This window comes from Pomacea canaliculata, linkage group LG9 (assembly GCF_003073045.1).
Source record: "Pomacea canaliculata isolate SZHN2017 linkage group LG9, ASM307304v1, whole genome shotgun sequence".
Classification (NCBI taxonomy): Eukaryota; Metazoa; Mollusca; class Gastropoda; order Architaenioglossa; family Ampullariidae; genus Pomacea; species Pomacea canaliculata.
In genome coordinates this window covers 15416624-15443652 of record NC_037598.1, presented here as the reverse complement: position 1 = coordinate 15443652, position 27029 = coordinate 15416624, and the positions used below count along the sequence as shown (strand labels likewise).

General features: G+C 37.8%; 1 protein-coding gene across 3 annotated transcripts; it reads left to right on the top strand.

The window, feature by feature from the left end:
• The first annotated feature begins 45 nt into the window (after positions 1-45).
• LOC112571484 (lysine-specific demethylase 5A-like) lies at positions 46-26702 on the top strand. Of its 3 annotated transcripts, XM_025250475.1 has the most exons (32): positions 46-348; positions 2127-2204; positions 2886-2945; positions 3893-3955; positions 4282-4458; positions 6139-6261; positions 6527-6623; positions 7062-7150; positions 7450-7620; positions 9075-9194; positions 9503-9658; positions 11237-11329; positions 11688-11776; positions 12028-12190; positions 12395-12514; positions 12805-12999; positions 13518-13632; positions 13758-13949; positions 14098-14248; positions 14558-14675; positions 14910-15056; positions 15156-15364; positions 15771-15909; positions 16626-16805; positions 17574-17720; positions 17841-18012; positions 18475-18791; positions 18953-19283; positions 19524-19738; positions 20709-21066; positions 21548-21802; positions 22309-26702. In XM_025250475.1, the coding sequence occupies exons 1-32, from the start codon at positions 187-189 to the stop codon at positions 22998-23000; spliced, it is 5694 nt and encodes a 1897-aa protein (XP_025106260.1). In that variant the 5' UTR covers positions 46-186; the 3' UTR covers positions 23001-26702. The 3 variants fall into 3 exon arrangements, with proteins under 3 accessions (XP_025106260.1, XP_025106261.1, XP_025106262.1); XM_025250476.1 differs by lacking the exon at positions 6139-6261; XM_025250477.1 differs by lacking the exon at positions 7450-7620.
• The last annotated feature ends 327 nt before the right edge of the window (positions 26703-27029 follow it).

Sequence of the window (27029 nt, the reverse complement as noted above, 5' to 3'; positions counted from 1 at the left end):
GCTTTTCTAAACAATCTTAAACAGGAACTACTTAGTTTGGGGGCACGATGATATCGAGGTGTTCTTAGGCTCCTGTTGCAGACAGTATTTTGGAGCTTGTTTTCATTGAACGTCTATATGAAACTGTGTTACTGGAGATGATTCTTTGGTGACTTTGGATTTAAAGTGTATGAAAGGTTGTGGAAAATGAATTTAGATCTGTCGGATCCGTACAACAACTTTGTGCCACCTCCTGAAGCGCCGGTGTTCTCACCGACCGAGGAAGAGTTTGCAGATCCGTTGGCTTACATTGCTAAGATTAGGCCAATAGCAATGCAAAGTGGCATTTGTAAAATAAACCCTCCACGAGTAAGTAAACGATTAAGTTATTTCTTGTTATGTAATATTAGTTTGACCCCTACTTTTTACTCTGTTATCGTGTTCTTGCCTAAATGTAGAAGCAGCTACGTGCACTTTCCTAAACTGAACATGGCGACGCTTTGTTTGGCTGTTCTTTGGCGTTTTCCTCATATGGCAACAGCATTTTGTGAATTTGTTCATAAAAAGTACACGAATAAGAGCCAGAATTGTTTGGTTTTAGTGGGTTATAAGTGGGGAATTATCAGAACATTTTTGTACTTAGGGGAAAGCTCGTGTTTTACATTAAATTCAAACTTATATTTTGTATCAGCAAACCGATACGTACAATTCAGCATAGCGTTGAGCCATTGCAGTGAAAACGTTGGAAGGATGACGTAGAACCAGCAACGAGAGAGTTTCACAGAACACCGACTATGCTTAATTTTACAATTTTAGTTTGGTGTCAAAAAGGCTTTTCTTTTTCCTTTTGATAAAAAAATAATTGCTTATAAAAATGTTGGAAGAAAATTATATACACGAAGACAAAACTAAAATGCTTAAATGGGAAAACATAATTTCTGATCCTGAATGCATAAATAATTCTTTCCAAACTATGCTCGTAGGAAAAAAAAAGAAAAAGAAGAAATAACCAAAGGAAGGCAGTAGTTTTGCAGACTAAATTTACAGTGTTTCTATATAATTTACAAACCCTTTTTCTGTTGAAGTACTTAAAGTTTGTTTGGATAACAGTTATAGATCTAAAAGTAAGTTAATGAAGAGACTAGGTCAAGAGGTCACTTTGGCAGAAAACAACTTGGCTGATCATTTTTTAACTTAATTGCTTTTGTATCTTGAAGGTCATTCAGTATAACCTCATTGTGCTGGGATTGCATTACAGAACTTGAAAGAGGGAAATCATGACAATCAGCCTAAAGAAATCATGTGCATTTTAAAAAAAGTAATGAATTAATTTTATCATGAGAAACATTTTGTGTGTTATGTAAAAATGCTGAGAGCAGTCCTGTAGAAATTAAAATACAGTTTAACATATCAAAACCCTGTTAGTTTTGGTTAGTGTTTTTTGATACTGTATTTAATAAGTAATTGAGTCAGAAACTCTGAAGCCTTAGGACTAGCAGGTATTGATTGTCTGTACAGGTCGCTGCTAGAACCAAATCTTGAAGACAAAGCATTTCTAAAGAATGCCTTGAAAAATTGATTTGTCTTTGTTATGAAGCTCACTTCTCATGCATTGTTTGCAAAGTAAACTTTTATAGATAGATTTTATGCACTAGTAAAGACAGGTGGTAGGGCAGATATAAACAAAGAGTTTTGCATTCTTTTTATACTTACTGACCTCTGTAGTGTTTGTGAAACTGAAACAAGTGTTGAAGTGGACAGTGCTTGAAAGGGTATATGATTCTGGCTTTGCATTAGGGCAACCTCTGGTTAAAGCATATTTGTCCTGTCATGAGGAGCAGACAAAAATTCTAAGATATGAACAAGTGATCAAGCTTCTAAAACCAAAGAAAGAAAAAAAATGCATCATCTTGTTTAGTCTTGGATTTTCATTGAAGTTAAAAAAATCAAAGATAAATAGTTTAATACTGTTTCATTTTTAGTTGCTTTTATTCAGTATCAAACCATGTTAATTGCTAACATTGGTATTACAGTTTTGCTTTGCAGTACATAATATTTTCATACAGAAGTGATTGTTCTTGCACTTTCAAAATTAAAAATGACAACAGTAGGTACCATAAATATTCTCCACAACTTCATTTGTTTAGGATTGGCAGCCTCCTTTTGCTGTTGACGTAGAGACATTCAGATTTGTGCCTAGAATACAGAGATTGAATGAACTAGAGGTAAGTTCAGCTGATGATTTTGTTTTTTCTACATTTGACTTTGATCTAAATATTATCTGTTTTTTAAATTGATGATGATTAAGCATGATGAATTTCACTCAGGCTTAAACTGTGATTTCTATTTGGCAATACCTCTCAGAACGTGACTGCAGTAGATCACAGTTTTTCTTAGAAATGAATTAATGTCCTTCAGGCTAGGAGTTACGTTAAGGAGAGTGATTTTGTGAAACAGTTCAAGATGTTGAGTGGAATCTTTTAGATGTTTGACATTTGTTAGGGAGAGTAAATGCACGAAAAGGTGGTATTAATAGTAAATAGTAGCCTGACTCCAGGATTGTCCTAGGCAGCCATCTTGAATTTTCTTGACATAGCTTCTTCTGCTGCTTTTTTTATTTTTTCCATCCCCTACATTTTTAACACAAAAAATAGTATAATACTGTATACATAGCATACATTAAAGAGATTTTTGTGTTTTGACTATGCTTGAATGAAGTTAGGAAAATTTTGACTTGTTAAGAGTTCAGTATTTCTTCCTATGATTTCTGCTTGTCTGTCATGTTTTCCTTGCTTCCTACCCTTACCTCTTATTTCTGATTTGCTGCTTAACTAGGCCTTCTGATAGAAGACCTGAACCATAAAATCTACTATATTTGTACTTTTTCATGTCTCTTAAACTGTTAGGCTCACTCAAGAATTAAACTGAACTTCCTGGATCAGCTTTTCAAATTTTGGGAACTTCAGGTAAGTGACACAATATTCATGTTATTTTTCTTTCTGTTCATATTTATTTTTTTTTCCTACATTAGACCTCAGCTTTTGTAACCTCTTTGAGTCCAGCATCCTGTACGAACTGCCATTTCTGTAAGTTTGAAAGCTGTAAATGGCAGAACAGTGTTATCTAATCAAACGTTTTTTTTATTGGTATATTCATTTTCTTTCCTTCTTCAAATCATTGGTAATTTTTTTTAGTAATTTTAAAGTGGTTTTTCCTTGGATTTTGTCAGAAACACCTATGTTAACAAGTTATATTTATCATTTTTAGAAATGTTTTCTCATTTTTTTCTTGTCAGAAGTGGCATACACAATTGCTTATTTAACAATTCTTTAACATTACTGCTTATCTCCTATACCTGGGCTCCTGAGCATTTTCACGTACAAGGCAAAGTACCAAAAATTAGGTACTGTGGGATAGCAGCAGATTTGGAAATTATTGAAAAATCAGTGCAGTGGTGTAGTGGCAGATTCAGAAATTACTGAAAAATCAGTACAGCAGTCTGGTAGGGTTAATAAAGGCAACGCCTCATTTTGTCTCCTGTTTCAATAATGATCTTGAGTGAGTGAAAATGCTGCCTGTTTGGGCATTCAATGTTGGGACATTCTGATTCTTTGTTTACCATTATTTTCTGAGTAAAGTCTGAACTGAAAGACATGTCCTGTTCCAGAAGTTCTTAGTCTTGTTTTTTTGGTAAAGGCCAGCTGTATACATTCATTGCTTTTTCCCACTAAAATAAAAGTAAGTCCACTATTTTTTATTTTAGATTCTATTTCTTTGATTGAGAGCACACTGTGAGTATTGTGTATATTCCACTCTTGTGGTGTTCCTTTTGGAGAAAGATAAAAGAGGGTGGAGTGAAAAGGAATCAGTAATATGAAGTTGTTTGAACTTGGACATGGTGCTCTTTTGTCAGGGACACACACTGCGAATACCTCATGTTGGGCGGAAGCTACTGGATCTGCATGATCTATACAAGGTAAGTTCTGATTGTGTTTTGGTGGATAAGGCTGTTGACTGATGATTGTGTGCATGTAACTTTCTAATGGTAGTGGTGTGTAGGCTATATGGAGAAACATGAGTAGGATTAATTCAGGGTTATAAATATATCTTACAATGTCATGTCAGTCTTGAGAGAGAAGAAAAAAGACATAAGGTATACAGGGAAACTATTATGCTTAGAATGACACAAAGTCATAGTGGATGATGGTTGCAGATCAAGCAACATAATGGGTGCTTTAAAAAAAAATGTGTGAATATGTTATCAATACTTGTGTGAGTATTTGTAAACAAACCTCTGTTCAGATGGTGGAAGAAGAAGGAGGAATGGAGTATGTCTCAAAAGAACGCAAGTGGTCTCGCATTGCAACTAAACTAGGCTTGCCAACAGCAAAGGGTCAAGGCAGCATTGTTAAAATGCACTATGAGCGGGTCCTGTACCCATATTTCTTATTCAAGAAGGGTGACACACTTGTGACAGAAGTAAGTACAGCAGGTTGCATGTATGCATATGAAATACGGGAAAATGTAGCATTATTTCAAGATGTAAGAAAGATTCTTAGGGATATTTTAGCTGTTTATTACTGTGGCATCTTAAAGTGTACAAAGTTTTTCATTGGGTGAGATTATCATAGTTTTTTCTTATTATTTCTGGATTTGTTATGCTGCAAGACAACATTAATGCCATAATTACTGTTGAATGATACCTTTCTTGTTACTAGTGCTGAATAATGTTGAACACTAACCATTGGGGATAAAAAAAAATTAATTTTGATCATTTTTTTGTCAGGGCTTGACATTAACTTGTCCCCCATCTGCTTTTTAGGCAAGTGGATACTTGTATTGTTGCCCATCAAAAAGTTGCTTAGGTGTGTTTTTTAGTCAATGTTTATGGGAGCAAATGGCAGACTTTAAGCGGAACTATTTTTTTCCCATTAATGTACAAGTGATAATTTCTGTGGGTTTCCTTTATTCAGGTAATGTTTCTGTTTATTTCCCAATATTTTATAGAATAGCCTGGCTGATAGAAATTAACAAACAATTTTTGCCTGGCTCTTTCCACTCACATTTTGATCCACAAGCCTACTTTCCTTCATTTCTTGATTTGGTTAGAACCTGCCTTATGGCAGGAAAGTGAAGCATATACTTACATATATATATATTGCTATGTAGCTTTTGAAAATTGTGGGCTTAACTTTCTTGTAAATAAAGTGTATCGCTTAAATAATCTTGTAAGAGATATTGTGCCTGTACATTTTTATCATTTGATTGTCATGGCTGCTTGTTTTTCAGGATTTATTGTTGAAGATCTCTAAAATAGAAGGGTTAGAAATGATGTGTTGTATTATTTTTTTTAAAAATCAGATCCTAAAAACAAAAATATTTCTTATCTACAGTGCTTTTTTTCCTTTAGATTTGCATTATAGTCATTTTTCTATATTTTTTTAGTAGAACTTGGTGCACACTAGTAGGGCTTGAGTTCTATGGAAATCTTGTTTCCCATTTCTCGTTTAAATTCTTTAAACTCTTGGCTGTATCCAAGATTGAATGAACCAGTGGCCATCTGGTTTACACATAGAAAGACTGACAAGAGTTGAAGAAGACTTGTATCTTCAAGGTTTCTTTTTGTGGGAATAAGAAGTGTTACCCTGCAGCATCGTCAGAAAGACATGACTTACTGTGAACTTTGGTTTCTTGGGTGTGTCACTTTTCTTTTTTTGATGTGGGTCATCTCAGTTCACGTTTAAATTTGCTGAGTTTTGTCTTGAAAGACACCTGTGCTATTAGCTTAGTTTTATCCTGAAACTGTGAGTTGCTGCCATCACTCTTTTGGTGGGTTTGAGTGGACTGGGTGGAGCTGGTTTCATTGTCATGGGCGTGAAGATCCACTTCAGAAGCATAACTTTGAAGGTGCCAGACAATACCCTTCCCTTATTTTTTTATGAGAAGACATGTAATTGAATCCAACTATTTTGGTTTTATTTACAAAACCTTGATTACCAGTAACTATTTTTTTCTTTTTGGTTGTTAGGGCAGGTTCATTATAAATATTGGTTGATCTGCAGCAGTCTGCTTGCCTTGGGCAGTTTTTAATGTCGAGCCCTGAAAATAGTTCCTTACCTTTCATGGGGAACTAATTAGAGAAGGATATGTTTTCTGCAGAAAAAACCAGTAGTGGTTCCTGAGGAAGAGAAGGTGGACAAAGAAGATAAAGACTATAAGCCTCACTCCAGCTTGGCTAAGGCTACTGAGAAACATCGCAAATCTAAGCACTTTGAAAAAGAGGTTTGCTATTTTCGGCTTTGCCCTCCTGTAGTTTTCTTTAAAATTAGCTGACATAATGGAGACCTAGACCTGGGTTCAGAAATGGAGAGTTGCTCAACAGTCTGTCCTATCATCATGATCTTTGGGTTTAGTTTCTTGGACTGTGTTGTTTGGTTGGACATGCACACGTTTGTGGACAAGTGCCAGTGTTTGGAAAATTTATGAGTGAGTTTCCTGTGCCTTTTATAGAATTTGGACCCTATTATTGAGTATTGCCATTGTGCAGGAGTCTATGATTGACTACAGTGCAAACTCGGAGCTGAAAAAGTTGCAGTTCTTTGGTGCTGGTCCCAAAGCAGCTGTACCACCACTCAATCCTAAAGGTAATGTTTATAAGTTTTTTGATTTGATATTTGAGTTCTAAGTAAATCCATCTACCACTGACTTCAGAGAAGAAGCTGTTGACTTTAAACATGATGAGAGATTTCCAAGTTAATATACATGATAATAAAAATAATAAACTTGTCTGTCGTGGAAGATGTGGTTCTTAGTAAGAACTCATGGTTTCAGTGTCTACCAAATGTTGACAGTGTTTACTTTCCCTTTTTTAATACTTAATATGGCCACATGACATCAGATGCAACAGTTGTAAATATTATCTTTTTTCAAGTCTTGATTTGCAGTTGATACCTGTAAATATGCTAATATGGTTTCATACCTGAGCCTATTGTTTTGTTTGCTTTGGGATTTTTTTTTTTTCATTTATTTTGTTGCATGGAACTTTTGACATGAATACTAGTTTTAAACATGTTTTGCAACAGATGAAAAACTGTCTATTGAGTTGAAGGAGGAAAAAGGCAGTATGAAAACAAGAATCAAGAAAGTCTCTCCAGGCGTTTACACCACAGAGGTTCGGCTAACCTTAATGTCTTTTGGCCACTAGTTGCTTGTACAGGAAATTTAATAGTGCTTTATTGTCACTTTTTGATGCGTTCTACATGGCCTATTTTTTATATATATATAGACTACTTTAGAATAACTTCATGACTTGGAATGCACAAAGTGGATTTTCTTTTATGTTTTTATGTTTGTGAATGCTGATCTGTCAGTCGTTGTACAGAGCATACAGAAATTTGAGTACAATTTGAACAGTTTTGTTTGATTTCTCGCTGGTCCTTTTGTACTAAACAATTTTATAAATTCTTTTAGTTACTATCGCAAGTAGACAAGTACCATTGCCATGTGTGCCAGCGTGGGGATGGAGAGGCATTCATGCTGCTTTGTGATGGCTGTGATGATGCCTTTCACACCTACTGTTTGGTGCCACCTTTGTCGGAGGTGCCTAAGGGGGACTGGCGCTGTCCGCTTTGTGTGAAACAGGTCATTGTTTTTCCTCATGTATCTGGGTGTGAGAAAGAAGTTTTTCTGGTTGGCCATTTGTCATTGCGTAATATAAATGATAAAAAAATTATTTTGAAAATAGCATCTTTGGATGCCTTTTGCATATTAGTTTGCTTTGAGCTGAGGCTAAATAACTTTGTGACCAAATGTACCTAGAGTGCCTTGTCCCTGCAGCTGCTGTAAAGTTTTTCTGTAAAATTTTATGGATTTCCTTGCCTATCCTTGTTTGATGCTTCAGTAAATCAGACATGCTATGTTGACATCATTGTACACAGTTTTTAAAGCACCCAAAGTGAATGAGATGATTCAAGTGATTAGTCTTGTCATTGTACTGCTTATGAGCTTTTTTTAAAATACATTTTCAAATTCTGCATAAGTAATGAAATTCTCTTTTTTTTTCTGTTTTTTTCTGTTTTACACAATTATTTTCCTATTTAACGTTTTGTCTGGGGAAAGAGTGCTTTCACAGAATGTTGTGAACTCCATTAATACATTGCACTTGCACCTACAAGCCGCAGCTAGCAGCTCGCGTTCTTTAAGAAGTCACATCTAGCATGTATACGGTGCTTTTACTATTTTTTTTAAATTTGCGAACAGTTAAAGGTACAGGAACCAAAAAGAAAGCTCATTTTAATGCTGGATCATTTCTCTACAAGTTCTTTCCCTTGGGGCGTATGACAGGACACCGGTCCTTTTTGGTATAGCGAGCAAAACACAGTAGAACACACAGGTTTCCCCTGTTTTTGTCAGTTTGGTCGGCAAAATCAGCAGAATTACGGTTTATCTTGTAATTTTCCTGATTGTGGATAATGTGTGCTCATAGGATGAAAGAAGCTTAGTTGTGTGTATTAATAACTGGAACTTTTTATGTACATACCAATTTTTCAAAGTGGCTCTATTTGCAAAATACAAATCCGTAAGGCAGTTTCGGATATGCTGAAAAATGGGAATTTCCTAAAAATACCAAAACATATTAGTTCCTAAAGGTAGAACAATTCATTTCTGCTAACTGTAATGTTTAAAACTAATTCAAAATTATATTTTTGTGACAAAGTTATTTTTGTAAAATTAGCCAAGATGTGGCAACTAGATGAGACATCTTGTTTGAAAAGGAGGTGACCTTATTGAGTTCAAGCTATAAGCCCTGACTTATTATGACCTTTTTTTAATTCATGTGGTTCATACCCAACCAAATGCTTCTTTTTCTGTAGACCCATTAATTGCTTTAAGCTTTGTTGCCATGTGTTTGAGTATGTGGAGTACATGAATTAGTACATATCTTTTTGAACTTTCCATAAATGAACTTGGATATATGCAGTCCTTGTTGGATATATGCAGATTACATATATAATGTTTTTTTCCCAATAGTTGAAGATGGCTCCTTTGAGGGTTTTTAATGTATCAGGACTTTGTTGGTTTGTGTGTGTAATCAGGCCTGCAGCAAGCCAGCAGAGTTGTATGGGTTTGAGCAGAGTAAAAGGGAGTACACTCTGCAGAGTTTTGGGGAGATGGCTGACCACTTCAAGTCTACATACTTCAACATGCCAGTCCACGTAAGTGGCTCGGTTTTCACAAAGAATATGGGCTATAAACCAGTGTCTGTAGAATGTTTGGCACCTATGTATATTGAACTGCTGAGAAAATCTTGATCTTTTGAGACTTCTTTAGATTTCTTGTCGAAAGAAAATGGTAGCTGTTATGGGGATGCTAGAATTTTCAAGAAAAATTTCAGTTTGTTTGATCAAGTGGGTTTTCCTTAATTTTTTCAGTGTTTGCAGAAATTGCTTTACTGTTATGAATCAGGTACTATTTTGGAAAGACTGAATGCTTTTTTAAAAAAAACTTTCTTTTTGACCAATAGCGAGTCACAACAGGTATGGTGGAGAAGGAATTCTGGCGGCTGGTGCATAGTTTGGAAGAAGATGTCTGTGTATTGTATGGTGCTGACATCCATGCTGTTGAAATGGGCAGTGGATTTCCTACTAAGGGCACCCCTAACCTTCTGCCAGAAGATGAGGTAAGTTAATGATTCAAAATATTGAAGGTTTTGAATAGTTAGAGAATATAGATTCATTGGTAGTGGAAAAGAATAACTTTTACAAACCATTTTGTGTCACACAAATTTTCAGATTGTTCAAAAATTGTTTCTTCTTCGTACGCTACCAGGTAACATGACTATGAAGATATTGCCCCCTAGCTAGCTACCCAATTCCAGCTGTCTATTTCTAATTGTGATAACCAGTGAAAGAAGAATTCAATTAAAAACAATCAACCGCCTCACCTCTTTCCCTTTCTGCCTTGCTGGTGAATACACTTCACCAGCTTCTGACCATGTTGGTCGTGTTTTTTGCTACCCCAGTTTGCGGCAACAAAAGGATTCATACGCTAGTTTTCTGCTGACTAGCTAAAGCAGGTTGTTACAGCACTGCTACTGGATGAGGGAGCAGGCAAATATCAACAACAATTTGCTTTTTTTTTAAAGAAATGCGCTTCAGACATTTGACCAGTTGACAGTGTACCTTCTTGTTCCCTTGTGATCAGTGGTTTCCTGTTGCTTCCATGTAACACTAGTCTCCCCCAACCTCTCTGTATTGTTTGATGTGCCAGTGCCTTTCGTGCCAAAGACAAGCAGCATGTCACTTGCATGCATCAGTTTCAAAAGAGACCTTGTCCTGATCTGACTTGGTGCTTAGAGCAAAAGGAAGAGCGTATGTTAGGGGAATGTGTGCTTAGGACAACTTTCAAGAGCAGCAGACAGCATTCTCCTTGTACCTTGTGACTGACAGCTGTCTGTTAGCATGTAGGTGTTTGTGTTTCTTCCAGCCAACTTCAAGCTGTTTTCTGGGATGACTGTCAGGACCTTTTTCTGTGGTTTTGCATGTATATCTTGCTTGTACGCCTAGCTAGCCATTGTGCAAACAAGGATAACATTACCTAAGAGTGACAATGGGGAAAGCAGTGTTACACCCATCCCATGACTTCGATAGTTCTGGCGAAAAACTGGAGGTGTGTACTCGCCAACCAGGCAGCAAGGGATAGGGGTTTGAGTTGGTTGATTTTGGTTTGTCCATTCTTTGTTTATCCCTGGCCAATCAAAGAGTGGAAAGCTGGAACTGGGTAGCTAGAGGGCGATACAGTCATGACATCTGTTAAGTACTTGAAGAAAGAAATATTACTACCAAAAATGGTATTTTTAAAAAAAATAGTCCTGACCAATCTTGCCTCGAGGACATGATATTCTATTACTACTGTTCAATGCATCATATCCCTGGCACAAAACAAATATGTAAAGGCTCATGTATAAAAAACTAACAAAAATAATGTAAAATATATGCTGTGTACTATCAGTTAAAGTTTCTAGGTAACATTACCTCGATTCATTTTACATATTTTTCCCTCTAAGAACTGTAGTTAACAATAATTGAGAAGTCCTACAGTTTTATGCAACCAGTTGTTCTGTTTTAGAAAATTTGTCAAGACTTTCTGAGAATAGTAGCAAAATATAGAGTAATATAGCAATATAGCCAATATATAGCCTATTGGTAAAAAAAGTTATATTCTTTGAATAAAATAATCCTTGTTGCTGTTGTTGTAGGAGTACATCAACTCTGGCTGGAATCTCAACAACCTGCCGGTGCTAGAGCAGAGTGTTTTGTGTCACATCAATGCTGATATCTCAGGCATGAAGGTCAGTTCTACTTGCCTCTTATATGCAAATTTTTAAAAATAATATTATTATAATAATTCTTATTGCACCAGCTCCTAGCTAGGAGCCACTCACTGCATAATATAATATAAATAAAAATAATAAAAAATAAATAGCTGCAGACTAATAGTACTTATATTGCAGCATAAATGCCGTGCTAGTCTTGGCTTATTACACATATAGACATTACATTTGTTTGCCTGGTGGTAACAGACTGTAACATTGTAATATGAAGAAAGTGTTTAATGATGGTGTTCATTTATTAGAGCATAGAGGATTAGTAGCACATAACCCTAAAAGAGCAGTACTTTGCTGAACTTTTGGTTTACTTTTGTGGCAGATTCCATGGTGCTATGTAGGCATGTGCTTTTCCAGTTTCTGCTGGCACATTGAAGATCACTGGAGCTACTCTATCAACTACCTCCATTGGTCAGTAAAATAGAACTGGATGATTTGTTCTGTGGAAGTATGGTTCTTCTCATCAGAACATTGGGTATTGTGGGTTCAGCTCGCAGATATTTTCAGGATATGGCACCTGTTTGCTGGGCTGGGTTCTGAGATATGGCTGAAACAGCATAAGTTTCCAATGCATTCACACTGACCTGTTCTTCAAACTTTGTTTTGTGAGCATTACACCAGTTGCTTCTGTTTTTGGTGACAGATACATTTGTTTTGTATAGGGGAGAGCCAAAGACATGGTACGGGTGTCCTGGGACAGCAGCTGACCAGTTTGAGGCAGTCATGCGTGAGTCAGCCCCAGAATTATTTGAACAGGCTCCTGACCTCTTGCACCAGCTTACGACTATTATGAACCCCAACCTTTTGATGGCTAAGAGCGTCCCAGTGAGTGCAGGTTTTACTGCGTGCTTATATTGCACCTGAAACTATTGTTACGAGTTTGCTTTGACTTGTGTACAGAAGTAGAAACTGTCATCATAATAATCGCTGTCATGCTTACTTTTATTTTACAGTAGTATGAGAAGCATTGTAATTGTTGAATGCCCAGAAAGGTTCATTTCTTCAAAGTCTTGTCTGGGTATTTTTCAGATCTTCCGTACAGATCAGCATGCGGGACAGTTCGTGGTGACATTTCCTCGAGCTTATCACGCGGGATTTAACACTGGTTACAACTTTGCAGAAGCAGTAAACTTTTGCCCATCTGACTGGGTAAGATAATCTTTTGCTGAAATATAAGTTCTTGGATCCAGATTTCTGTTAGAGGTACAACAGTCAATGAGCACATGCTCACTTTGGTTGATAGTCAGAGCTAGTGTTAATCAATGGAGGTGAATCCACCACCAGAGAGAATCGTTGAGGATGATTTATGGAGGTGGTTTTTTTTTTGTTTTTTTTTTAAAATGAGAAGTCATTTATTTGCTATAAGCACCTTATATGAAGCTAGTTATTATAAGTCATGCATATGCTATAAACACTTCTGTGCGATTTTTATGTGACAGCTGTCATTGGGTCGACAATGCATTGAACATTACCGCATGTTGCACCGCCAGTGTGTCTTTTCTCATGAAGAACTTATCTGCAAGATGGCAGCTGATCCAGATAGCCTTGAGCTGGGCCTTGCAGCTGCCACCCATTTTGATATGCTGCACATTGTTGAAACAGAGAAGAAGCTGCGCAAAAAGCTACTTGATAGGGTAAGGGATTATGTGCAAGGGCTGACAGTAAAGTGTCTAAAGCAGAACAACTAAAAAAAAAAAATCTGAAAATCTATGTAAAATGTTTGTTGCCAAAGGTTTGCGATCACTAACCTCAGCACAGCACCACTACATCTTGAGGGTAGCCACCCCGATGCTGGATGGTTTGATCCAAGATGTGTTGTATTAAAATACATTGACATATTAACCTACAACAAAGACAACAATAGTTCATGCACAGAAATTGAAGTACATTTCTAAAGCTATTAAATATGTTATTGGATATTTAATGTATCTGTTATTGGGACAAAATACATGACCAAATAATCTCTGAATAGTAAGTTTTTTTCCTCCCTTACACTGTTATCAATTCTCACACAGCATCTGACTATTCTTCACATGTACGTGAAACACATGCATAAAGTAATGCTGAGCTTTATATGTATATGCAGTGAATGTTATAAAATGAATGAGAACCATTGCTTTAATCCAAAGTGAAAAGTGTACATTTTTTATAGGGCACTGTTGATGCCGAGAGGGAGGCCTTTGAATTACTTCCTGATGATGAACGTCAGTGTGATATCTGCAAGACCACTTGCTTTTTGTCCTCAGTTACCTGTCCTTGCTCCCCAAGTAAGTGTACTTATGACATTTTTTTCCTTTTGTGTCCGTTTTATGTAACCACAAATTTCCATGGAACATGGGATAAAGAAATAAATGCTTGTGTTGTCTCCCAAACTATAACATTCTTTTTCCAGGTCGCTTGGTATGCCTGTATCATGTAGACGATCTTTGCCATTGCCCTGCAAGTCGCCACTGCCTTCGCTATCGGTACACTTTAGATGAATTGCCTGCCATGCTTCATCGTCTCAAGATTCGTGCTGAATCTTTTGATAACTGGAACATGAAAGTCACTGCTGCTTTGGAGGCCTCTGGCACTGATAAACTGGGTTAGCTTTTTTTTTTTGGTGTGTGTTGACTTGTAAGAAACTGCTAATGAATAATGAACCTCATATTTGTATTGAGATCACCAGAATATGCTCTTCTTTATTTGCTGTTGGTAAAAGTTTGAGTAACCCACTTTGGCTCAACCTGCAGATCTTGGCGATTTCAAAGAACTTCTACAAGAGGCAGATGAAAAGAAGTTCCCTGATTCTGAGCTGAAGAACACGCTGGCAACTGCTATCAGTGAGGCTGAGAAGTGTGCCAGTGTTGCTAACCAGCTGGTTAGCAAGAAAGTCAGAACCAGGTGATTGGCTTGTCTGTGCTTATTAGAGAAAAATTGGTGTGTGGTGGAAGGAGTTTATTTCATCAGGATGAATTGTTGATTTTAAAATCCATCTGCAGTTTGCCAAATTCTGCTTGCTATTAACCAGTAAATAGTTGCAACTGGTGACTTTATGTCATATCACTTTATATTTGGAGGTTAATAATTCATTTTACATTTTCCTCATCAGAAATAATGGATTCAAACTGGTTACAATATTTTTTAATCAACATTTCATAATTTATTTAAAGAGCATGTGTTTGATGCTGTGTATAAATGAACTATACCCAGAAATCGTCAGTCTCTGGATGGAAAATATGTTGCCAAGCTGACGCTGGATGAGCTTAACTGCTTTTATGAACAAGTCATGGCTCTTCCATGCTCCATACGAGAGGCTGTCCTGATTAAGGTGAAAACAATTTTTCTTTGCAATGTTTTCGTTGGTACCTTTACATAGTTATAGTATGGCTGATGAGATGTTCTCTAGCTGCTCATGCTTTATACACTTTGTATTATATAATGACAAGGCCATACTTTTTGTGTCATATGAAGAAAAAGGCTTCTAATATTTTTACAGCTGTTTCTGGAACTAAATTGATTACATGAACATTGGATGTGTGAAAGCTGTATGTACACTTTACAGGAGCTGCTGGACAAGGTTGTGGCATTTCAGGAAGAGGCCCAGGAGGCCCTAAGTGCTGAAGTGCCAGACTCCAGGCAGCTGGAGAAACTCATCGACATTGGCATCACATTGGATGTGGACCTTCCAGAAATCCCTCGGCTAAAGCAGGTAAGGTCATAAAGTAGCTTTTCTGTATTCAAAATCTTTCCAAGGGAATGAATGAGAAGGGGAAGCAGTGATCTGCATATGAAGATTTCACTTTTGCAGGTCCTGCAGCAAGCGCGCTGGCTAGATGAAATGTACTCAACGCTAAAGGATCCCCAGTCAGTAACGCTGGATGTGATGAGGAAGCTTATAGAGTCGGGTGTTGGGCTGGCACCACATCCAGCATTAGAAACTGCCATGGCTCACCTCCAAGAGCTCCTGACAGTGTCTGAACGATGGGAGGAAAAGGCCCGCATCTGTTTGCAAGCCAGGTTAGGGGGAGTTTTTCTTTTTAGTTTTTTTTTTTTGTTTGGGGGGGTGGTTGAGGGGGAAAAGGGGAGAGTGCCTATCCCCAAGTGATTGTCAGGTCATCATGATTTTTTTTTTAAGACTTAAAACTAAGCATAATTTAGAAAAATATGTGATCAGAACTTCTAAAAATACCTCTCAGCAGAAATTCCATTTTTGGAATCTATTGTAGATCTTAAAATTTGTAAAATTGTAACTAAGCCACATATTCTTCTTTTATGAAGATTAGAGTTGTCATTGGTATTTTAGGGGAGAAAAATGAAGGTGACTGGTAAATTGACTGGATGTGTAATATGGGTTCATGGTTTGTCTAAAGGATATTTCTGTCCTTCTGTAATTAGTATCATGTGATTTAATTTATATCCCCAGACCTCGACATTTAAAGAGCACATTGGAAGCCATCATAAGTGAAACACGTAACATCCCAGCGTTTCTTCCCAATGTTTGTGCCCTTCGTGAAGCTGTGCGCAAGGCCAATGAATGGACTGGCAAGGTTGAAGGCATACAGGCAAGTCTTTTTTTTTAAAAAAATATTTTCCTTTATCCTTGATGTAAGATACAGAGATTTGGTTGTGGACTGTGGTTATTCTGCCATGACTAAAATGGCTAATGGATGCCCTTCATACTTGATAGCAGACTTGCATCAAGGAACATGTATTAAGGCTCATTCTGTAGGATAAGTTAATCTTGAAGTAGAGGCAGAAGGCTGACATATATTGCCAGTCAGGATGGAATCTGAGTTTAAGCACTTGTAAATTAATACTGTATGGAATTATTTGTAAACTGAAGTCCTTAAAAATGAAATATCATTGGTGGCTGTTTTTAAAGTAAAAGAGTTTAATACAGGGCTTCTGCTTACGCAAAAAATTGCGTACAGTACGCATTAAAAGTTCGGAGGACCCCTTCAGTTTTCGTCAATGGGGTCCCATTCAAATTTGGGCGAAGAACAGGGACCCCTTAAAAATCTGAAGAAGGAGTCCCTGGGACCCCAAAGAATTTAGCCTTAGCAGAAGCCCTGGCTTAAATTTATTAAGAAATTTGGATTGTGTGTTTGTGTGTGTGTTTTGCATTTTTTAAATTTGTTTCCTGATGTCAACTGCTACACATTTTGTTTACTGTTATTGTAAAGTACCTGATGTAATTTGTGTGATATAATTACTAATGTGTTCAACCGCAACAGTAGTTTGACTGTTGCTAACATAAAGTATCTGATGTAATTTGCAGACTAGCGACTCTTACCCATACTTAGAGGTTCTTGAAGGACTTGTAAATAAAGGTCGCCCCATCCCAGTTAGACTCGACCAGTTGTCGCAGGTGGAGTTGCAAGTTTCTGCAGCCAAATCTTGGCGTGAACGCACTGCCCGGACCTTTTTGAAGAAAAACTCAACTTACACTCTTTTAGAGGTGAGAACCATGTCAGCTCAGAGAAGAATATGAAGTACTAAAAATCTTTCAATCTAAAGTAGGAATTTGGATTAGATTCACATACAGTGTGTGTGTGTGCACACATGCATATCTCTCTGAGACAGGGAGACAGGTAATGAGTTGGGATGTTAAATGATGCAGATTATGATTCAGTATTAAATAATTAGCAGATGGGAAATGCTGATAAATTCCAATCATTATTAACTTCCAAAAAATAAAAGACTCTCAGCAGATTGATACAATTCGTGAAGATATTACTAAAAATGGTGAACTTGATGAATTGATAAAATGTGGGTGGGTGGATGAAATAAGATATTGTATATTGCGATGGATGGGAGTATGTTAATGTGTACAGTAGCCCGTGGAGATAAAGAAATAAGAATACAGAATGTATGTGAAGGAGTGAGAACAAGAGTGTGTTTATCCTTTGTTTACATGTGTTTGTAGGTTTTAATTTACTTGACTGTATATGCAGGTATACATGAAGAGGCTGGAAGAAGGAAAGAATGAGTGGATGATGTGAAGAATAAGGGTTTTTTTGGTTGTTGTTTTGTTTTTGTTTTTTTGGTTTTTTTTGCTTTTTTATTAGCTGTCACAAACCAATCAGTGAATGTGTTTATGTGAAAGAGAGATACTATTAATAAAGATGGAAATGTGTGTGGATATATTTTTAGTATCTTTAAATCCTCTTAAAGGGTGATTGATAGAATAAAGAATCTTGAATCTGTGAAACTGCTGTTGTTGCAGGTTTTGTCTCCAAGGTTAGACATTGGGGTCTATAATTCTGGTAAAAATAGAAAAAAGAAAACCAAAGAACTTGAAAAATCTAGTCATGATGGAGAAAACAGTCAGCCAGAAGTTAAATCTGAAGACACCTACGACCCTGCCACCATTGTGAGTATTTGTTTTTGAGTGCATATTAGTTATTAAGTCCTCTAGTTTGTTCATATGTTCGTTCGCATGAATTCTTTTGTCCATCACTCAACTCATTGAACGAACCCCTTTTAAATGCAGGTGGCATCTTTCAAGTTGTCTGAGGTCCGAGAAGTGGACCTTATGCGTGATTTGCGTGCTAGGAACATGGAGAAGTCCAATGGTGGGGATGGAGATGCACGGTTTTGCGTGTGTCGCAAGGGTGCTTTTGGTTTTATGTTACAGTGTGAACTGTGCAAAGATTGGTTCCATGGTGCGTTGCTGCTTTGATTTCTTGTGTCTGTACTCACCCTTATAACTTTTTGAATTAAAAATCATGTCAATGTTTTATTGCTAAATGATGCAAACAAATTTTCAGAAGTGGAAGAAATTGTGTAAATGGTTTATCTTACAAGAGTGATAAGTTTAACAGATGTTTCAGGTTGCTAATAGGTTTCAGGCAGTTAAGGTTAGATCATTTGTTAATTTTTGTGGGGAGGGAAGTGATTGTGCAGAGCAAATAAAACTTTTTTTAAAGTTTTCAATTTTTTAAAACAAATATTTAAAAAATGCATTAGGTTCATTAATGGAGAAATGGTTGTAATATATATGCATAATAAAATCCTTGGTTGGGAGAAAAAAATGGACTAAACAACTTCATGTTCATATTTGTGTGTATCATGATTACCCATTTTTGTTAACGATGAGGCAATGATGTTTTACACATTCTGTACAGGCACTTGTGTTCCACTGCCTAAATCAGCCGGCATGAAAGCCAAACCAGGTCAGCCAGCAGTGCTTCAAACTAGTAGGGAGATGAAATTCTTATGTCCTGTGTGCTTGCGGTCACGTAGGCCTCGCCTAGAGACCATTTTGTCCTTGTTGGTCTCGCTACAAAAGTTGCCTGTGCGACTGGCAGAGGGCGAGGCACTGCAGTGTCTGACTGAGCGCGCCATGGCTTGGCAGGACAGAGCTCGCCAGATGCTGACCACACCTGAGTTAGCTGCTGCCCTGGCCACACTTTCTGTTCTCACACAGCGCAGACAAGAACAGGTTTGTACTTTTGTAAAAAAAAAAAAATTTCTTTTTAAGAATGACCTCCTGTAGTGTTGCAAACGTCAACAATTCACACTTCCCATTCAGCATCATTTATTATTGAATTATGGTAGCACTTTTTTTCCTTGCATGGTTACAGTTTTTGATGATTTTGGCAGGTTGCCCGCGAAAAAACCCAGAAAATTATAAGTGCAGAACTTCGTAAAGCAGCTTCAAACCCAGAACTTCAGGGCCACCTGGCGTCCGTAACACAATCTGCTTTTGGCAGACAGCTGGACGCTGGTGGCACCATGGCAAAGGAAGGTGGGTCTCCCAATTCAGAAGAACAGGCAGCCTCACCCTTGGGACCAGGTGCTGAGTCAGCATCACCACGGGGAGCAGGAGATTCCATGGCTGATGATATAGGGGCTGAGGTTGATATACCTGTGGTTGCATCCCTTGGGATGTCTTCAGAACATGCCTACTCATCTGTGTCTAAGACTGGCACCAGTGAGTACTGTTGGGATATCAACATGCTTGGTGTAGAAGCGAGCAAGCTTCAGTGCTGTGACTGAGATTGAGATTTTAGCTTTTTCATTCCTTATCATGTTACATTTTGCAGAAAAACCATATATGAGAAATTGTAATATCCATTGATGAGCTGTAGACATTCACTTGTTCAGATTTGTGGGTTAAAAATGTGTGCATGTTATCAAATTCCATATTGTGAAGGAGTTGCTGTTGGTGTAGATGGATCTCCAAGGAAACATCCCCGCAAGACCCCGCTCGTTGCACGGCAGTGTGAGTGGCCAGTTCTAGAGATTTCTGAGACTGTGCGCGCTCAGCTGGAGGAGCTGATGATGGAAGGCGACCTGCTAGAGGTGACACTTGACGAGACACAGCACATCTGGCGACTGCTGCAGGCCTGTCATCCCCATGCTGATCCACGCTTCCTGGATTTTCAGGTAGTCACAGATTTCAGTCAACATGGTGCATGCTGGTGGGTAGGACTGACCCTGTGTGTGGTATTTTCTTGTAGAAATAGATTTTTGTTGCCATCAACACAATTTCTGTTGGTGGGTAGGGCTTTTGCTGTGCATGCTAATTTTTGGAATAAGTGGCAATTGGCATGTGCTGTATTACTTTTGTCTAAACTCATTTAGCATGTAGCACCTGGTTTCAGTCGGTCCTCCATTTTAAAGAGAATTTTTTTAAACATTTCAGCAATAGGATGTGCAAGAAATATAGCTTTTGTTTTCTTGTACCAAATGCAAATGAAAGATGGTAACTGCGTGGAACAGAGGGAGTTCCTGATGTGAACGTGGGTATGAGGCAGAAATTAAAAAAAAAAATTATTTACACAATATATATATAAAAAATAAAGTGCCAAACAATGAAAATATTTTACATTAAACTTCAGATATTACTATTTTCTTGTCATTCTAGGCTATTGTAGTACAAATTCAAATTATATAATTGTTTGACTGGTTTAGCTTTTAAAGTGAATAATCCATAGTAAAAAAATGTCTGACTAAACCAACAGTTTCTTCCCTTATATATTCATTTATTTATGTAAAGCCTAATGTGACTTGTGATGCTACCCGCTTGTAAAACACACTGTAGCTGTGAAGATGTTCACTTTTGTGGAAGCAAATTGTATAGAATGAGTTAATACGTCTGCAGATGTATTATATTAAAGGATGCATATGCATAAGAGTTATTTAATATTTTGGGTTTTCATTTGTTGCCACTTTTGTTAATGCATCAAACTTTCCCCATTAATACAGTAAGAGGAGACAGATCTAGAGTTGTTTTCAGCCAGGAACCTGTGCCCAGGTTAGTCATGAAGGATGTAAAATCCTTTTGTCAGAAGAGCTAAAGAATTTCTGATACTTAATTCACTGTTGTATTCACCTGAAGCTCTGCTTATTCTAGGATACGGAAAATCAGGTAGGAGGTGGCATCAAAGAGAGGCCAGAAAAGAAGGTGCTGAAAGTGAAACGCCGCAAGGAAAAGGAACAGATAAAGACCAAAAACAAATTGAAGAGTTTGAAAGAAAAGAAGTTGAAACGGAAGAAGCCAATGGGAGATGGGAGTGCTATAAACAATGGTGTGAATGGAGCCAGCACTGGGGAAAAGGGAGTTGAGGGGAGTGACCATCCATCACCAATAAAAAAGATTAAAGTAGAAGAGGGTTTCAGAGAGAAAGCCTTGAAAAAAATCAAGGCCAAACGAAAGGACAAGGTGCGGCTGAAACTCAACAAAGGGCCTGTCAAAACTGAGGACACAGGTGGTAAGTGACTGTGGTTATTCGATTGTGTGTTGAAGTAAGGGCTAACAGTTGTCTGCAGGCAGTTACTCGCCTGCACATGTCTACCCACACTTGTTCACAGATCATCTTACGATGCCGGTTGATTGTATCTTCATGTTACTGCTGAAAGTCTGAGTGCAACTCACTTAAGCAGATTCAGCTCAAAGTATATTTAATATTACAGTAAAACCTTCCCATTAAGACGTTAAATCCACCAAAATCAGATTGTAACTGAGAGGGGTTGTAATAGGGAGATCAACCAGTCTGCTTTCATTCCAAGAACCATAATTTTGAATACCTATAAATTCAATTTCATTTATTATGCTTTTAAAAGCCATTTCGTAATGCTTTTCATTCTTGTTTTCGCTTGAAGCAGTTTGCTTCCATATTAACATTGCTCAAGCATTTTGTTGAGATTTAATAGCGATGCTTAATAATTTTTTTGTTTGTTTTGTCTTTGCAGTTAAAACTGGTGAGGATTGTATAACACAGAGAACAGTGACAGGAGAAAAGATCAAGAAAAAGAAGAAGTTCCTGAAAGTAAAGATTGAGGCTTTAGAAAACAAAGAAATAGAGAAAAAGAAGAAGGTGTTAAAGAAGATGAGACCAGATATGAAGGTAAAAGTAAAGAAAGAGAGGAAACCGAAGAATGGTGACAAAGACTCTGATGATGATAACGATGAAGACTGTTCGGCCACCAAGTGCTTGAGGCCAGTTGGTGAGTTATCAGGACAAAATGATTACCTGTATGCATTGAATGTCACAAATGCATGTAGTGAAAATACGGGTATTTTTTTCTGACTGTGTACTGTACACATCTGGAAATACTCTCTAAACTGAGTTACTCTTTGCTGTGTTAGCTGTTGAAGATGACCGCCATGGTCATTGGGAAGGGAAGTGGGGAGAAAACAGAACAAATAATAGATAAAAGAGAAATATAGACAAGAAGTGAAAGGATAGTTCACAGATCAAGGTAAGCTTGTTAAATGATTTGGTTGCCGTAGCTGAATGTGCAACAGATATTACTAAGTAGTGAGCTTTACTTGTGGGTGGTTTTTAAGAGGTGCTAATGGCTTTCATTTGTGTGTAAGAATAATTTGTTTTTTGGGGCTGGTGCTGGGGGAGACTGAAACAGATGTTGAAGGGGGGACTTTATGATGCCTTTCTGTCGATCTCTTTTAAAGTGTTCAATCAAGAGATTTAAGAATTTTTGTGTGTTCGTAGGAGAAGAAGTGAACTGGGTGCAGTGCGATGGATGTGAGCTCTGGTTCCACTTGTTGTGTGTGGGGCTTGGCAAGGAGCAGGTCACAGAAGAAGAAGACTATGTTTGCCATACCTGCAGCCACACCTCTGGCAAGTCTCCAGATACCTCTGACATCAAGCAAGAGCCTGATGGTGATGCTGACATGCCTGTTGTCACAGCTGCTACCTCCTTCCTGGATGCAAGCAGCATCAGCAGTGATCTGGAGGCGCTGAGCAAGGCTGCCAAAGCCAGCTCGGATGGTGAGAAACATGAGGGTGGTGTGCAGACAAGCCCTCCTTCTGAGCCCGTCTCTGATCAAGTTCAGCAGAGAAAGGAGAATGCAGAGGAGGAAGACGAGGCTGGCAATAGTGAAGAAGTTGTCTTGGTGGAAGAGGACGACGAGGAGATGGAGGAAGCTGTGAACATGGGATCTCAAGGTGAAGTGGAGGAAGCAGAACTGGTGGAAGGTGTGAAACAAGCCGAAGAGAGTGCTGTGGTGGTGGTGGTCCAATCAGATGGCAGTGACTCAGCTCTCATTAAAACCTCGAAGCCTTGTGTTCAGCAGGATGTTAGTCTCGAGTCTCCTTCCCAACCCAGTGGCACTGTTGTCAGTGATGAAGGCTGCAGCTCAGGCCAGGAGCAACAACACTCAGCAGATGTGATAGAGTCTTGAGAGTGATACAAGGAAGGGAGAGCGTTGTGTGTGTGAGGTCATTAGCAGTACCCCTTCCTTTCACTATCTACTGTCAGCACCACTCTCATCTTTTTCCCACTACATGTTGCTCTTGGTCATGTCTTCTAGTCATACCCCACTGCTCATCACTTCCAGCCTTTTTTCCCTCATCATACACCTCATGCTTTGTTTTCTAGTTTTCGTCAGTGTGGGAGTTTTTGTAAAGCTTATTACGTTGTAAGTTTATAGTTTATCCATGTTTGTAAGTTTACATGCTCTGTGGCTGTGTGAGAGTGTGTGTGATTTCCCCAGGGATGTATGAGTTCTCACAGCAAAGTTAGCCAACTGGCAGCGCTTTCTTTGTTGGCACTTTTGTAAGAGTAACAAGAACAAAGAATCAAATCAATGTGTTAAGAAGAGTGAGCCTGGCTGATCAAGCACACACCACCAAGCGACTGGAATATCTGAAGCATCAGAGCAGAATGCATGCTGGATGTTCTGGTATTGTGTGAAGCAGTCTGGAATGTCCCTTCAAGTGAAATCACTTGAAAGTTAACATGATTTTTTTTTTCTAGCATTTGTTAGCATTTAAACCATCTTCCCCTGAACTGAGGTAGCTTGCAGGTAAGTTGTACATTTTCTTCAAGGTGAACATCTAACAAATTGGGGTTCTTCACTGCCATGGAATGATCCCCTGTGTGACATTACTAGAAAATTAAGAGAAGATTGTTGTTGACTCTATTTGCTATAGTCTTGTGTTTGGAAGTGTTTACTTGAGATAAGTTGTCAGAATCTGGATTTTGTACAGATTTTCATTGGGTTAGGAGAGGACTGTTCCCCATTACAGTAGCTAATTAGTGAATTCTGTTCACTTTGTTTGGGCACAATACCAAATGAGCAGGTCTTCCCAAACCCTGTAATTATTATGAAATGTTGATTCTTGCCAGGATGCTTTTTAAACAAAAATTTTGTTGTTAGTGTTGACAGGAAAATCTTGCACTTCAGTGTTTTGCAGCCAGGGGTATGGGCGTGAACAGATGTAGAGGGGGAAAAAAAGCATTAATACTTTGTTATCCAGTAACATCTCTCAGGGAGTTAACTTTTTGCTTTTCAGTCTAGAAGTTAAGGTTCTTATGAGTGCCTGGTCAAGTTCAATAGTTGATAGGTGTGTGCATTCTGATGAAAGTTCCTTGTTTCATTCGGAAAGTGTAATCTTCTAGGGCTGAAAGAATGAAAATTAAAGGAGGATTATTTTATTTAATGTTCTGTCACCTGGTGTTTTATGAAATGAATGCCCTTTCCATGAATTGTTGTGAATGAAAAATTGCTTTACAGTCTTGAGCTGCTCCCCTGACCCCTTCTACTGGGAACAATACACAAACTTGCAAGTTAAGGCTATTTGTTTTAGATATTCAGTGAACATTTATGTGGTTCTTGTGTTTTTCTGTCCTGAGCTGTTGTGACCATATTTAAGAGAAGCCTGGTGGCTAGTGCACAGCTGTGGAAGAGAAGATCACTCTGTGCTGCATGCTGAAGCCTGTGCTTAGAATATTTACCCTGCCTATTCAGCAGCTGTCCGGAAAAAATGAGTGCGATTTTATCAGGGGAGATTAAATTAGTGGAAGGAGAGGGTTGGGCCTTTTCTTCCACATTCTGTGCCCTACACACTTATGTTGATTAGCCCTTTGGCAACTAGACTGTGGGATTTAAAAAATAAAAACACCACCAAAAGTTGGCTGTGTTAGGTGTGCTGTTAAGGGCAGATTTCCAAAGATAAATTCTTGGATATTTCTTTCATGCAGGATCACACTTGATCAGGTTCATGATTTTTATGTGAACTGATGCAAACAAATGTACATACTCTGTTGCCTGAAATAGATTTCTTTGCTTGTCACATGGTGTTAAAAATGGGGGTTTGAAATCCCATCTTGTAGCAAAGCAATGAGAAAATTGTGAACATCTAATATCCTTAATACAGTTTCCTTTTAATCTGTAATATTTGGATGTGTGTTGATGATAGTGCTGTAAAAAATGTCATTTCCACTGTTTCTGGTTTTAATTTGGCAGTGTTTGAAAGTGTATGAAGTCAAACATGCTAGGCTGCACTGTGGTCATCATATTTGTACTTGTGGCATCTGTGAATGCCCACAGTTTTGGCTTGAGTGTAAACTGAAGTAGCAGTTGACTAAACCTCTTAATCTGGTGGAGAAAAGACAGGTTAAAGGGTCATGCAGATCACTTCAGAACACTAACACAGCTGTCATTGTAAGGAAGGGCTTTGATCTCCTCATAGTGCACAGGAGAGAAGAAAGTGCTTTTTATTTTTAAATATTTTTGTCAACGAAGAATTTAAGCAGCATCCTTAAAAGGGCCAAAGACTTTGGGATGGGGAGTGGGGGGGAGTCCAGATTACTGAAGGCACACTTTCTGCTGTACAAAAGGTTTTAAATAAAGACTTATCAAATGCAGGATCAAATTCTGTGGGAATTTGTTGCAGTATATTGGTCGCCTTGTTGATGTGTTCCTAACTGCAACTGAATGGATCAGTTTACTACCCCATGTTGTCCTGTGCTGTTTTCTTTATGATTTTGCACACTATCATTTAAATGTATTTATATTTGTCAGTGTTTGTGTATGAGTTATGCAGTGAACAGGCCAGATACCAATGTTTTTGAAAAGGATGAAGGTTACTGTTCACGAAAACATTTACAATTTATTTTTAAAGATCGGTGTTACAGTAGAGGATTCTGTGGAATTTTGGCTGCAGTTCACAGGAATGCTCTTAAGAGTTTAGCATCAAAATATTGAACACCAAGAGCAAATGGTTTTATTTTGAGCTGGCAATGGCTTTAAGTTTTCTTTTGGAAAAGGAGATGTAACTGTAATCAGAATTAGTTTTTACTGCTGATCTATAGATTAGGACTGCAGGAACACCACATATAATTGGTAGGGAGAAATTGTATATGTAGTTTTAAGATATGTATATATTTGCCAAAATATCAGAAGCACTATTTTCTTGTGTACAGCTAAATAATGACCAGAGGCTGCAGTGTTCACTCAAGAGCGGGAAATTAGTGACCCTCAAACATCTTTTCCTACCAGATTTAATGGGCCCACATAGCATGTCAGCCATTCTTTATCTGGTAATGCTTGCTAAGTCTGTTTCAGCTAGCATAAGAATGCCATTTGGTTTTTCATGATCATTGGCAGATGATAGTGACTGAATATTGATATTGATATTGACCAAAATTTTTCATGTCATTTGTTTCTGAAGAAATGGGTCTATTGTCGCTTGAATTTACCGTCTTGGATGGCTCAGCTGCTTGGACTATGACAAATACTACCGTGTGTGTTAAATGTAGATACTCGTTGGGTATTTACAAACTTAGATTTCACTGTTGGTTACAGTGTGTGGGGGAGATTGGTTGTAAAGTTTCAGCTTTATCACCAGCGTGTGTGTGTGTACATATTTATACATATAAGAATATCTTATAGTTTCATTTGTAAGGATGCTTGGGAGGCTGCATTTGGAGTGATCTCCCCAACCCCACGATTTAATTTAGTAGTTTATATTTCATTTTTTTCTGGTGTTTGATAAAAAGGGTTTTGACACTTGAAAGCTATCATGTATTGTTCAGCATGGCAAAAGGAAAAAAAGTGCTGTTTGCAGATGTAATAAAAATAAGCCAGTGACGAAAGACATTTAGAGTGTTGTAGATTGAACAAGACAGAGTGTTGTCAATGCAAGTGTGACAGTGAAAAAAAACTGAAAGTACATACAAATTTCAACTATTTGAGCAACAGAGAGCAAGATTAGCCCATTCTTTTAATAACCTTTGTGATTTTTCAAGTTTTTTTTAGTTGCCGACAAATCTTTTCAAATTGAAATTAAAATGTTAAACAAAATCTGCTTGCTTACTCATTCCATAGATGAAAGCTGTTAGAGCTTGAGCTAGGTTTTGTTTTCTTCTTTTGCTCTTGCTCTATTTGTGCACATTCTAAAGGAAGCTAGGATATAAAGGTGGAATG

Excerpts from the sequence above, each read along its gene's own strand:
- LOC112571484 (XM_025250475.1), top strand. The coding sequence starts at position 187 with ATGAATTTAGATCTGTCGGATCCGTACAACAACTTTGTGCCACCTCCT. Across the intron at positions 11,777-12,027 it reads TCTATCAACTACCTCCATTG|GGGAGAGCCAAAGACATGGT; the intron begins GTCAGTAAAATA and ends TGTTTTGTATAG. Across the intron at positions 14,249-14,557 it reads AGCAAGAAAGTCAGAACCAG|AAATCGTCAGTCTCTGGATG; the intron begins GTGATTGGCTTG and ends AACTATACCCAG.